This window comes from Harpia harpyja, chromosome 2 (genome assembly GCF_026419915.1).
Source record: "Harpia harpyja isolate bHarHar1 chromosome 2, bHarHar1 primary haplotype, whole genome shotgun sequence".
Taxonomy (NCBI): Eukaryota; Metazoa; Chordata; class Aves; order Accipitriformes; family Accipitridae; genus Harpia; species Harpia harpyja.
The window spans coordinates 58,999,527-59,011,866 of record NC_068941.1 but is presented as its reverse complement, the minus strand read 5'-3'; the positions used below and the strand labels follow the sequence as shown (position 1 = coordinate 59,011,866).

The 12,340-nt window shown below is 40.4% G+C and overlaps 1 protein-coding gene across 1 annotated transcript; it reads left to right on the top strand.

Moving 5' to 3' along the window:
* The first annotated feature begins 1,660 nt into the window (after window positions 1-1,660).
* On the top strand, window positions 1,661-10,327 carry EXOC1L (exocyst complex component 1 like). The gene is made up of 3 exons (XM_052780016.1): window positions 1,661-1,986; window positions 5,703-5,833; window positions 7,649-10,327. The coding sequence occupies exons 1-3, from the start codon at window positions 1,866-1,868 to the stop codon at window positions 7,910-7,912; spliced, it is 516 nt and encodes a 171-aa protein (XP_052635976.1). The 5' UTR covers window positions 1,661-1,865; the 3' UTR covers window positions 7,913-10,327.
* The last annotated feature ends 2,013 nt before the right edge of the window (window positions 10,328-12,340 follow it).

Below are 12,340 nucleotides of genomic sequence, written 5' to 3'. Positions count from 1 at the left end.
TAATGTGGACCCTGGCACTGAGTACAAACACGGAAACCTCCAACCATGACACTATTAACATTGGTGGTGAGGAACTGAAGTCTGGGGCTTGGGCCTTGACAATTCTGCCCCAGGCTGGCAGAAAAAGAGGGACGGTGAACTGCAGGCCAGTTTGTACATCAGTCTCATATTCAAGGCATGGCCAGGTCCTCAAGGTTGCGGGTGGGCATCTGGGCAACCCTGAGCGTCAGCTGTCCGGCAGAAGGTCTCCATACCAAGGCACTTTCCTGACGTGCAGCTGTCTCGGTTTGGAAGTGAGCATCGTGCTCTTTTCCTAACTAAACCGTTAAAGGTCAGAGAAGAAACTTGTCCCTAAGCCCTGTACTAATCAAATATATCCAAACCCTGAAGCTTAGAGTAACTTTACTCTCCTAAAGGAAGGATGAAAATTAATCTATAGATTTAAGAATCACGACTGTGTTTCCAAACACACAGGACCAAAAGGAGGGAGAATAAATCAAAAACTTATAGTTTCTTTTCAATCCGTTTCCCACTCATCTAGCCAATATGCTTAGTGTCTGTAGCAGAGATGATTCTCCCTAATTTTACATCAGCATCATTTTACTTGATTCCATTTTGCTTCATATCAGCAAAGCACCGTGTAGACATATGACACTAAGTTATTCTAATAATATTGTCAAAAAATTATTATTTTTTTGAATCCTCAGATTTTTTTTACCTCACCTTCTAAATCTTCACTTTAGCACTCAGTTTTATTCTAAGGTTAGATTCCTTTCTTAGCTACATTGAGAGTGTAAGAATGAAAAACCCAGTAAGGGATTTAGACATAATAAGCCTGAGCACAAGAATTGGAAGAGAACACCCAACTTGTATAAGCAGCCAGAAATGAGTCCAAAGGGAAAACTCTAACACAGGCCACTGCAGATACTGAAATTAGAAGAGTACTTGCCCCCAGGAACTTTACCCACACACCTGCCGAGTGGTGGGAACAACTACAATTTCTGCACATATACACTCCTGCCTGATGTAAAAGGCCCCTGTGACAAACATACACATACTGAGGACGGCAGTTTCCTCCAGTCCCCGGGCTGCACCTGCCCTCTAAGGACTCCTGTTGCACGGACGTGAGTTCACCTTCTGTTTATAGGGAGCGGCACAGAGGTAATTTTCCCCTTACCTCTATCATTAGCCATAAAGCTATTAGTGTAGTAAGAGAACTAACAGCCACGAGGCTACCCAATTCCTTTTCTAAATTCTACCGGCTCTTTTTATCTACTGCTAGAAAGAATTGCACTGATCGACAGCTTCTTTTTTGGTAACCTGCCTTTAGTGCGATTACTGTGCGTCTTTCCTCGCCCGTTCTCTCCTCCTCCGGCGGGGAGGCAGCCCGGGCGGGCGCCCCGACGGCACCTCCGCCCCGCCACGGCCGCCGGCACCTCGCTCGGGCCCCACCCGGGACCGGGACCAGCACCGGCACCGGCACCGGCGGGGCAGCAGAGCCAGCACCGGCCCTCTGCCACCGGAGCGTCCCGCGGGGGGAGGCCCCGGCCCCGGCCCCGGCCGGCAGAGGGAGGGCGGGCGGGCGGGCACGCGTGGGGCGGGGAGCTCGGCGGCCCGGCCTCTCCCCGCGCCCGCGGCCGGAGCCTTAAGGGCGGCCGGCCCCGGCGGCGCAGGGGGCTGGCCGGGAGGGAGCGGGGCCCCGCCGGGGGCCGCTGCTGGCGATGCCTCCCCCGCGGCCGGGGGCCCCGCGCCGCCCGGGGGCAGCCTCCGCCGCGGTGCCCGGCGGGCGCCCGGCGCGGCGCGGCGGCTGCGGGGCGCGGGGGGCCGGTACCCGCCGCTGAGCCAGCCCCGCGGGGCGGGGGGCCATGTCCTCGCTGGTGAAGGAGGACCTGGCGAAGAGGCTGTTCGGCCCCCGGCGGCAGAGGCTGCACGAGTTCATCGAGGTGGAGGGCTCGGGCGCCGAGCGCTGCTACCTGTGCGCCGCAGGTACCGGGGCTGCCCGCCGGGCGGGAGGGGGGGGCTGGGTCGGCGCCTGGGCGTGCGCGAGTGGGTGTGCGAGGGGAGGTGGGCCTGGGCGCGGGTGGGTGCGTGGGGGTGCGAGGGTGCACAAGGGAGCGGGACCGGGGCAGCGGGGAGCGGAGCGGAGCGGCTGCAGCCCCGGTGCCGCCCCGCCGCCCGCAGCTCCGGCAGCGCCCCAGCACGGCCCGAAGTCCAGCTCGCTGTCCCCGCACTGCCGGCAGCCTTCGGAAAACGGCGTTATCTCCCATCTCTCATTCATACGGGCTTGAGCTCTGCTCTCAGGGGAGACCCGCGGCACTTCCAACGCGACCGCGGAAAGCGTTCGGGACGCGGCAGTGCTGCGGGAGCCTCAACTGCTTTTAAAAGAGCACTGCCTTACTGTGGCTCTAACTAGGGTTTCCACAAGAAAGCGTAACAGTACATTAACATTGCAGGAACCATTGGTGATTTTTAGAGCTTTTGCACTGTCCCTTGTCTTGGTCCAATGTCCTACATAACTGTCCTAATTACTTTGGGAACAATAAGCTAGGCTTGTGGTTTAAATAAATACACGTTTGAGTTAGTAATTGGCACGAACTGCGAGTAAAACAAGATTGCTGACAGTGGTAAACTTAATTATCTGTCTCTTTACTAAATTTGATTTCAGGTGTAACTGTTTCATAATGGTTTTAGAACAAAGTTTCAGAAAAGCTCATTTGTTTATTTTACAACACTGAAAGATACTCAAAAAGAGAAATGCTCTCGCCAGTAAGCAGTTAGGTAGAAGGGGATGCTTCTTCCAGTCTGTTTCCTCTTCAGGTTCAAAATACATATAACTGGTAGAAATAATCTATATACTTGAGACATAGATTGGGTTAACACCCAATACGGGATGATGTCAACTGTATTCTGTGACCATTATCTTTCTAAACACCTGAAGTCTCTAGAATATTCAAGTTGTTTTACAGATTACTGGAAATACCGAGCAAGCTATGTTCCCTGCACCCATGTAATTTTAGTAGAACAGGCTTTGTATTTTAGAACCGTAAAAATAGTTTTAAGAAATGGATTCCTGAACATCACAGAGCTTCTAAATGTACGGAAATTCCAACCTGATTCATAGTTTACAAAACTATCCAATAGGAGTATCTTTACTTGCATGTGGTAGATCTAAACAGTTCGCTGTTGTGAAACATCCAAAGAGGAAAAATAACATTATGCACCTTTAAAATCTTTACTAAAAATTTCTTTTTAAGGTATAAGAGAATGAGTCATTAAAGAAAGCCTCTAATCAGATTAACTGATTGGAAGTCTCTGAGGACATAAAAGAAAATTTATGTAGAGTACTAAGAGTGGGATCTCTCCAGTACCCAATATTAAACTCTCTTAATACATTCAGGCATAGTCAAGTAAGTGGTGAGTAGAGTGGAAATCTGATTCTGAAAGATGGGTTGCATCCAGCTGCCAGCAGCTACTGTAATCTGCTGTGATTCTGTAGGAGCAAAACACATGATCTAAAATCTTATCCCTGCAATGCAACCTCAGTATATTCCTGCTGATTTCAAATTACCATAACAGAAAGAAAAAAAAAATCAGTCGAACTATAGGCAAAACTTTAGAGGTTTATGCCTTTTGAAATCTATATTACAACAAAATCTTGGTGTGGGTAACTGAACAATCTTATTTTTGTGCCATACACCCAACATTATTTCCCCTCCTTTTCACAATAACAAGTCCCAGTTCTTAGGTGAAGGCAATAGTGTCCTTTCACTAAATGCTTTATAAAACCTGGAAGAACGTACAGCTGAAATGTAACCACATTCAGGGATTTTCACAACCCTGTATTGGTATGCCTGAGAAGAACAGTAAGGATAACATCGCATTATCCAACAGAGACTCTGAAAAAGGTGTTCAGTCCACGGAAGACCTTAAGAAATAGTTTGTGTTCTATGAAGGCATTGCCATAGCAGTGCCTTCCCCGAGAAAAGCTTTTAGAGTTTAATAGGATGACATGGTAGATCTGAGTTCATGTTCTATATAAGAAATTAAATTTTAACTCTGTTAACTGAGTGCAAGAACAAGCAATATCTAAAATGCAGGAAAAGCAAAGAAAGATTTTTTTTTTTTTTTTTTTAGTTGAAAATAGTCCGTCCAAGTTTCACCACTGGGCAGGACATGCTCCTGGTTTTGTTATTCCTAACACATTTGTGCTCTGTCCTTACATCATAAGATTTCTACTCCTGCATGAGGGGTAGAGAAGTGGCAGTGTGGGGGACCTGGGGGCCACTAGGACATCCCCTTGTATTTCTGACAGGACTAGGGGCTTGAGCTTGTTTCCTTTTGTTTGAACTCTGAGAGAGACAACATATTCCCTCACGAGCAGGCAAGCAAACAAACAAAATGGGAGAAACTGAAAGTATGAAGAGAACTTTCTAAGATTAGCCTACTAGATTTGCTTGCAAATGAAAACCATTGTAACTTCTCTACGGAAGATAATACAGTGGTGGTCCTTTAGATAAAAATCATTGAGCAACTATGACTGATAGGACCAGAAAAAAAAGCAAAAGTGATTTGTATTCCCCAGGCAGGGAAGCTATAGGCTGAGAGAAATTATAATCAATTTATATATTCTCCACTGTTTTTCTTTGCAATGGGAAGAAGGCGTATCTCCAACATATATCCTTTGTTTGTCTTTATTTAATAACCATTTTCTTATAAACAGGTGAGACGTAAGAGACATTTTATCAGGAATAAGATAAAATTAGTCAAGTTTCAAAATGAGTTTTCAAAAATTCAGGCAGTGTTTAGAAACAAAAGAATTTTGCTCCTGTATCTGTAGCCTTGTGCTATGAAGTCGAAATGCTCCTGCCAGGAGCTAGGTGACATCTTGCCCTTATCTTAGGCTACCGGATGGCTTGGGGAAGTGGCCTGCCCTGCAGCCATCATGCTGGATGTGCAGGAGATTGCTCAGGCTCGGGTGTTTTTCACACTCATTGTGTGTTACAGAAATCTAGTCTCCTATGCAGCACTCAATGTAATCAATTAATAATGGTAGTTATTGCAAAGAGTGTCTTTGTACTCTTTTTACTCTCATTTCCTGCCTAAGTCGGAAAATAGTAATTTCTACAAAGACAGCCCTGGGCAACTTGAAGCTTTAAGAAATATTTTTGATATTATTTTTGTGAAGTGGCCTACTTACATATTTTAGAGGGAAATAAGAGTTTTGCTTTAAAAAACTGATGGCTTCATAAGAGAACTTATTCCACAGAATGAAAAGTATAGCACAAGTCATGTAAATACAGAGCCTTGGCAGCAGTTTTGCAATTTTCTGACTCCAGCACCCCAAAAGATTCCCCCTCGAAGTAAGCAGGATAAGTGGATTATCCATACAGATCCAGAATTAGGCTTTCATTGCACTGCTAGTGAATTCAGATGAAAGGCTTTTGCACAGACAAGGTTCTCTTTTCACGGGACAGGTAAGGTAAAGCCTAAATCTACCAAAAGCTGACAAGTTTCATAGACTGAGAACATGGTGCTATTCCTACTACCAGGGTGAAATAAAACTATTAAGTCCAGTACAGCTCTATACAGCCCTGCCCATCATCATTTAGGTTATCATCTAAAATGTAGTTTGGTTAAGTCTTTTATTATTGGAACTTTTGGGAAGTACTTCCTTGCATATCTAAACTATGTTTTTCTTGCAGTGACTAAAAGTGAAGAAGTAGAAATATGTATGGTTAAACACTTGCGAGTGGATCGAGAGGATAAATATGAAATAGTTGAAAAGTGGTTTTTGAAAGATCTGGAGATGATTGATGGAAAAGAAGCAGATACTGTAAGTGTTATGTATTATTAAATACATATATTAGAGTATACTTCTGTTGCAATTTGGGATACAAGTATTAAAATGCAATTAAAATGCATTATCTGAAAAAGAAAGCTATGCAAAAACCAAAATAAATCAAACCTCCAAGGAATTTTGGTTTTATTGCATGTGAGATGCTCCGTATTGCATTTGCACTGTTGCAGGGGTGGGAGGAAGGAGAGATTTTCTTCTTTGTTGTTATCTTCTTCATCTCTCTGGTTGAGATCTGAGGGACAAGCTGGATGTTTTCTAATTTGTTCATCATAACTGGGAATAAAAGTTCTCCACCTGCAGCTCCCAGTGTAAACTGCCATTAATCCCATAGATTTTAATGTGTATTTGAAAACAAAATTTCATGAAATACTTTTATGGAGAATATGACTCATTTGAATGTATGAACCTGTTCTCTGTGTGACAACATCTTGCAAGTGCGTTGTCTGGTATACCAGTGCACAACGTTGAACCTCTTTCACATAGCTTAAACTCACATTACTTGGATCAATTAAATATTTGTGTATTTGTGTGTGCAAATATGAAACAGCTTTGGCTAGATCTGGCTGACTTGCTGCTAAAAAAGTCCTAATCTCTCAGATACAACTTCAGAAGGGTAAAATGAAGCTGCGGTAGCACAATACAGAACAACACCAAAAGCAGAATTAAATCCTATTTTACAAAAGCTAGAAGAACATGCTGAGGAGAATATCTTACTGCATGTATGAGAAGACATTTGTTGTCCGTGCATAATAAATGTAGTCCAGGAAAAGATGACTTTTTTTCTCTTTGAAAGTGCTTTCAAATGAATATAAAATAGAATTCAGATTACATTATCCTAGTGAAAGAGAAATCAAGAGCCCACAAGAAAGGTTTCAGAGCCTTGCTCCAAGGAAAATGACAAACTGTGGTTGTTCTCCTGTCCTGTGCACAGTGCCCTCAAGTCTAAAACTAGGAACCTGGGAGATGGAGGAGGTAAGCTCAGGTTCAGAGTATCCCTGCACCCTGTAAGCTCTTTAGGCCAGAGGGGAAAAAGAGCCAAAACTAATAATACTTTACGTCCCCTCTGCAAGTTATCTTGCTTCTGGAGATGTTCCTGTCCCTTCCCCAGCCAAGGCAGCCAGAGGGTTTCCTTATCACTTGCATGCATGAATTTACTTTAGTTTTTTTCCTGAAGTATTGTGCTAAAATATCCTTCAGGGATGATTCAGCCTTCAACAAGAGATGATCAAAATCTGTCTCATTTTTGGTTAAAAGCCTAAATGAACCTCAAACTCATAATTATAGGGTAATTAACACTGCTATAAATATTCCTAATAGTTATTCATATCCATAGAATTTAACAGAACTTAGCTGCTGCTAGGATTAATTACACCAAAGAGCCAGAAAGCACACAGAATTACAATTTAGGCAGGAAGGGCAATCAATATTCTTCTTCTGACAGGCATATATAGTTATAGTCCAAGGCAAGTGCTTTTCACATAGTGTGTTTTAGGCAACATGACAAATTGGTTCATTTCAAAACAAGCTTGTACAATCCCAATAAAATGCAGCATATTGCTCGGGCAAACTGAACACTCAGACAAAACTCCTAATAGCAAAGAATAGCAGCTAATTATAAACTGCTACTTTGTAAAGTTTTAAAAGACCCTTTTGTATGAATAGAAATATGCAAAGTCCTTTCAAGTCTATCAAACTGAGAAAAAGCCCTGAAGATAGCTGGGCAGAGAACAACAGATTGCCGTTCTAACATCCGTAATACATGTAATAATTTCATTCTCTCTGTTTTTTTAGGATAATCCATACTTTGATATGCACTTCCACAAAGTCTACAATCTGGAAGCATATAGCTGTGCATCTAAATATACCTTTGCTCGAACGCTAAACAAACTGAATGAAACGTACCTTAAGAAGGACTTGAAGATTGTGAACTTTGATGAGACCTACCTAAATGATGATTCAATCTGGTCGTCCAACAATAGGGATTGCTTAGTACTTATGAGGATATGCTTCTATGCTTCCAACCTTTTATGTCTCTCCCTGTGTCCTTTGTCCTAAAGATGTATTTTCTAACATTAAGGTGACTGGTTGACTTTCACTGACCAGCACTTCATAAATCATCTGATCAAAAAGATAGTGATATGCAGCATCTGCTTTTTAATTTTACATATAAGTAAAAAATGGAACATACTTTTTACATAAACAATTGACCATTCATTTATATATATGTAAGGGCCTCACTCTGGCAAATACTTACAAATATATGGGACTTTCAACATAGGACCAGTAATTCTCATGGTCACTGGTGACTGCTTAAGTAAGTAGAGCTCAGCATTTGCTTTTGCTTATATGTTCACGGACGTATAAATTATCTTTCATTAATAGCTGGAAATATTTTTAAAGCATTAGGAGCATTAACAGTTAATTTTTATATTCTGGAAGTAGAAAAAAGAAAGCAACCAAATGAGTTCTGTATGAGAATGATGCACATTTCCATTTTAACACCGTTAAAGAGATCACACCTACATCAATACAAGAATCAAACCCTCATCCTGATGAATTGGAGTTTTGCATTCAGGTACAGTGGGACCAACTTTTCACCTATGCAGTTATAATTATTTTTCCCGCAGAACATCTAGTACTCCCTTTGGCCTTTCCATTATTTGTGGTACTATCTTAGAAACAGAAAATGAATGTTCTTAAGCAGAATCGCTTTATTTATCAGACCTTTCAGAACTTTTTTCTTTTATATCATTAACATCTTCTTTCATGCACTTTACTGTTTATGTATATGAACAGGCCCAGTTAGGGAACAAAAACTGTTTGTTTATGTCTCTTCTCTACCTCTGGACCAAGAGTTAACAAAATACTATGTAAACAGTAGTTGTTGACTATTACAATTACTTTGTAAACAAGTGATATACTTTTCAAAATTCATAGAATTATGAGAATAATTTTCACCAGTTTCTAGCTGCGTGTTAGCATATTCAGTACGCTACGTAAATGCATATTAGTACTTAGAGTTACATTTAACATGGTGTGGAGTCTACCGAGTGGTTTGGAAGATCTCACCCTTAACAAAAAATAACAGCTGGACTTGTGACAGCATTATATTACAGTGGAAACAGAGAATGAATTAAAGCTGTATTGACCAAGAGCTGAAGAGGAACAATGTTGACAATAAGAAGCATAGTGATACGGCCCAATGTCAGTCAGCTGAGCTAGCTGGCTGCTCTTCCCATAGTCAATAGAGAAAGAAATGCCAACCCAAAAGGTGATTCGTAGAAGCTTCTGGTCAGAATGTCCTGCAGGAGAAAACTTGCTTTCCCTTTTGGCAGCCAAGAGAGTACAGGGAGACTAGCTGTGGACTGAACCAGCCACGTACCTAAAGCTGACCGATGTAAGTAGCTCCTAGGAAATACAAGCTGGTTACTGTCCTCTCTCAGTACCTGCCATCTGTAAAATGGGATAGTTGTGCAAAAGTACTGTGATTTGTGCTTCACTGTTGTCTTTCACATGGACTCCCACCTTTGAAAACATTTGTATAAACATACTTTGGATTCAAAATTGAAATAACATCAAATAAGTGAGAATATATTTGAAAAACTGTATAAAATGTACAGCTTTCTACTTTACTTTTTAAATGTTATCCTATTGCTTGTATGTAAGAAAGGCCATATCTTTGATTAGCTAATCTTCAGAAACTATATATTTATTCTAGGCATATGTTGTAAATTACATTAATTCTAACCCAAATCTTAGTAATTATGTGTATCTTGACAGTTGTGAAGGCAGTTTTATGTGGGTAACACAAATCTTCTCAAATTTGTAAGGACTTAAGTCTTATGTTTGCCCCCTAAATACTGGTAGAGAGAAGGACTGTATTTATAGTAATTGTTGTGAAATGCAGTTGTTCTTTTCAGAATGTCTTGGGGATAATCCAGTGCAAGTACCTGTGTTGTAACATTTGATCCATAGCCACAAGAAGTATTTGCCCAACATCCAGGTTCCACAAAACCATCTTCAGTAGCAAATATAATTCAGACTACTGTTATCTATGATACATTGTCTTGTTTGGGCTATGTATTAATTGTAGAGGTCACAATGTTTTCTGTAATGTTTACAAACTCTTTGCTTAATAGGCACAAGGAAATATCTTCTGGGTGAAAAAGCTCCCATCATTCATCTTGTAACTGTAATAAAAACACAGAACCTCTAATAATAAGCACTTCAGGGCATTCTTTTGAAATAAAGTACAGGTATAGTGAATTTCTGACCAATAATTGTCTGTATTGTGTTAGGAACTGGTAAGCTAAAAATAACTATAATGTTCAACCATATTTAATGGACTTGCAGCAGTAGTTTATATCTTTCTATTCTTGTACTGTATAAACATTAAACTGACTATATTAGAAGACAAATAAGCCTGCATTTTATGTGGAATAATACAAAATTAAAATCTGTTTGGCATTTCTTCTGTCTGGTAACATAATATTTCAGACATTCTTCACTAAGCGATCAGACTAAACAAAAGGAAAGGAGAAAAAGGGACATTGTCCATGTAAATTGTTTCAGTTATTATCAAAAGGAAAAATACTTTAAAAGATCTTTGCAGACCTAATCTAGGGACTTTTTACAATTACACAGTCCTTTATAAGATGTCAAATACCAAGATGCTGTATAATTGCTAGACTGACCTGATCGCACTATGGAAAGTCTTTGTCCTGAGGTGTGGGAGACTGTCACTTTGCAGTTAGTATAGCACAGCTGCACCACAGGAGACAGAGAACAGCCTAAATTATAAATGGAAAAGACCTGACAGGCTAACTAGCCCATCTTTCAATTAATGCAGAATTGTTTCCTACATCACACATCCTGACATTGCGTATACAGAATGTAGCTTGAAATACAGTATCTGGGGATTTGTTTGCTTCTCCTGGAAGACTTCTCCAAAATTGAATAGGAAGAAACTTACAGGAGTAAAGGATTATCACAAATGCATTTGTAGCATTCTTGTAAAAGGTTTCAACTAAATGATGGAGTGAATTAATACTTGAGATTGTGGATATAATGTGGATTTTCTTCAGAAGACAGGAATTGTTATCAGCCATATCTGTTCCAGAGAAAAGAAAAAAATGTGGCAGCCTGAAAATGAAGAAGAATGATAATGAGTAAACAGAACTTCATGCTCACTTGTTTAAGAGGCAGAGAGAGAATAGAAGCTGTCATAAACGACAGCTGATGTTTTTTTCCTAAGTGTATTTTTTTTAAACTCTTTAGCCAATATCAGAAGTAAGAATACAGGGAAACCTATGACAAAAGAATTTGAGAATATTTTTTATGTAGCATTTATCAATACCGTATTTGTCTTATGCTATACTTAAAAAAATACATCAGTTTCCTGCAGCTCCATGCTATAAAAAGCATTTAACATCATCACTCAGATAAGATAGTTCCATATCAACAAAAAATACACTGATGAAGTTCCACTGGAGTTCATGGATGTAAGCTAGTTTTCACCATCTAAGACTGATGACCTTGTATTTAAAACAGAAGGACCATTTTCCTGTGTGATTATCTTTAATGGATAACTGATCTTTTCCTGCATCTTAAATTAAGCAAATACACATCAATGCAGAATTTTAAAAATAATTTTGAAAGTGAAACAAAGCAGAGAGGGAAGCCTGTTCTGGACTATGCCTTCTGGGTTATTTCTCATTCTTCTTCTCCTTTGTATTTTGGAGTCATGCATGTAGTAACCCACATCTTCCCAGCAAAAGCCTATACTGCTTCTTTCCCTGTCATCTACCTATTCCCCAATACTTTCAGCATATAAGTCTATCTTCTTCCAGTAAAAGAGGGGATTGTATTACATAATTTGTAATATGTAATTTACGAATATTTTGTCACGAGTTAAAGTCAGCATTGGAATATCAAAGCCCCTTTCTAAAGAGCATCTGTGAGAAGCTGAAATAGGAGGGGACAGAATGGCACTGTGCATCCTCCAGGATGATCTCATGGCAGTTTTAACACATGTAACCACATTTTAGCATTGACAAACTACATTTTGGTTTGTTGGTTTTTTTTTTTTAAAGACAGGAAACTAGAAGGGTCTTGACTAACAACAACAGCAGCTTTATGAAACCTTGTCCAATCTTTTATGGCTGCCTTGTCCTGTCTTTATAGATCTAGCCAGAGACAGTTACATTTTGTGGCTGAATTGAGAAATTACCAAACTGTAACTTCTCTTTTAACCTTGGCCCTCATGAATGATATATTATAGAAGTATACAGCATGTTGTTTTGTAAGTCAGAAAATAGAAGTACATGCAGCAAGACTCTATTGGTCAGTAATGTTTAATGCTTTCAGTCAAGTGGAAAAGTGATACAGGAATAATGAAATCAGTTTTACATGTTAAAAGTCCATGTTTTGGCTATTTATAACAATAACTTGGAAAAGATGTTTTCTATTGTTCTTAATTGGTCA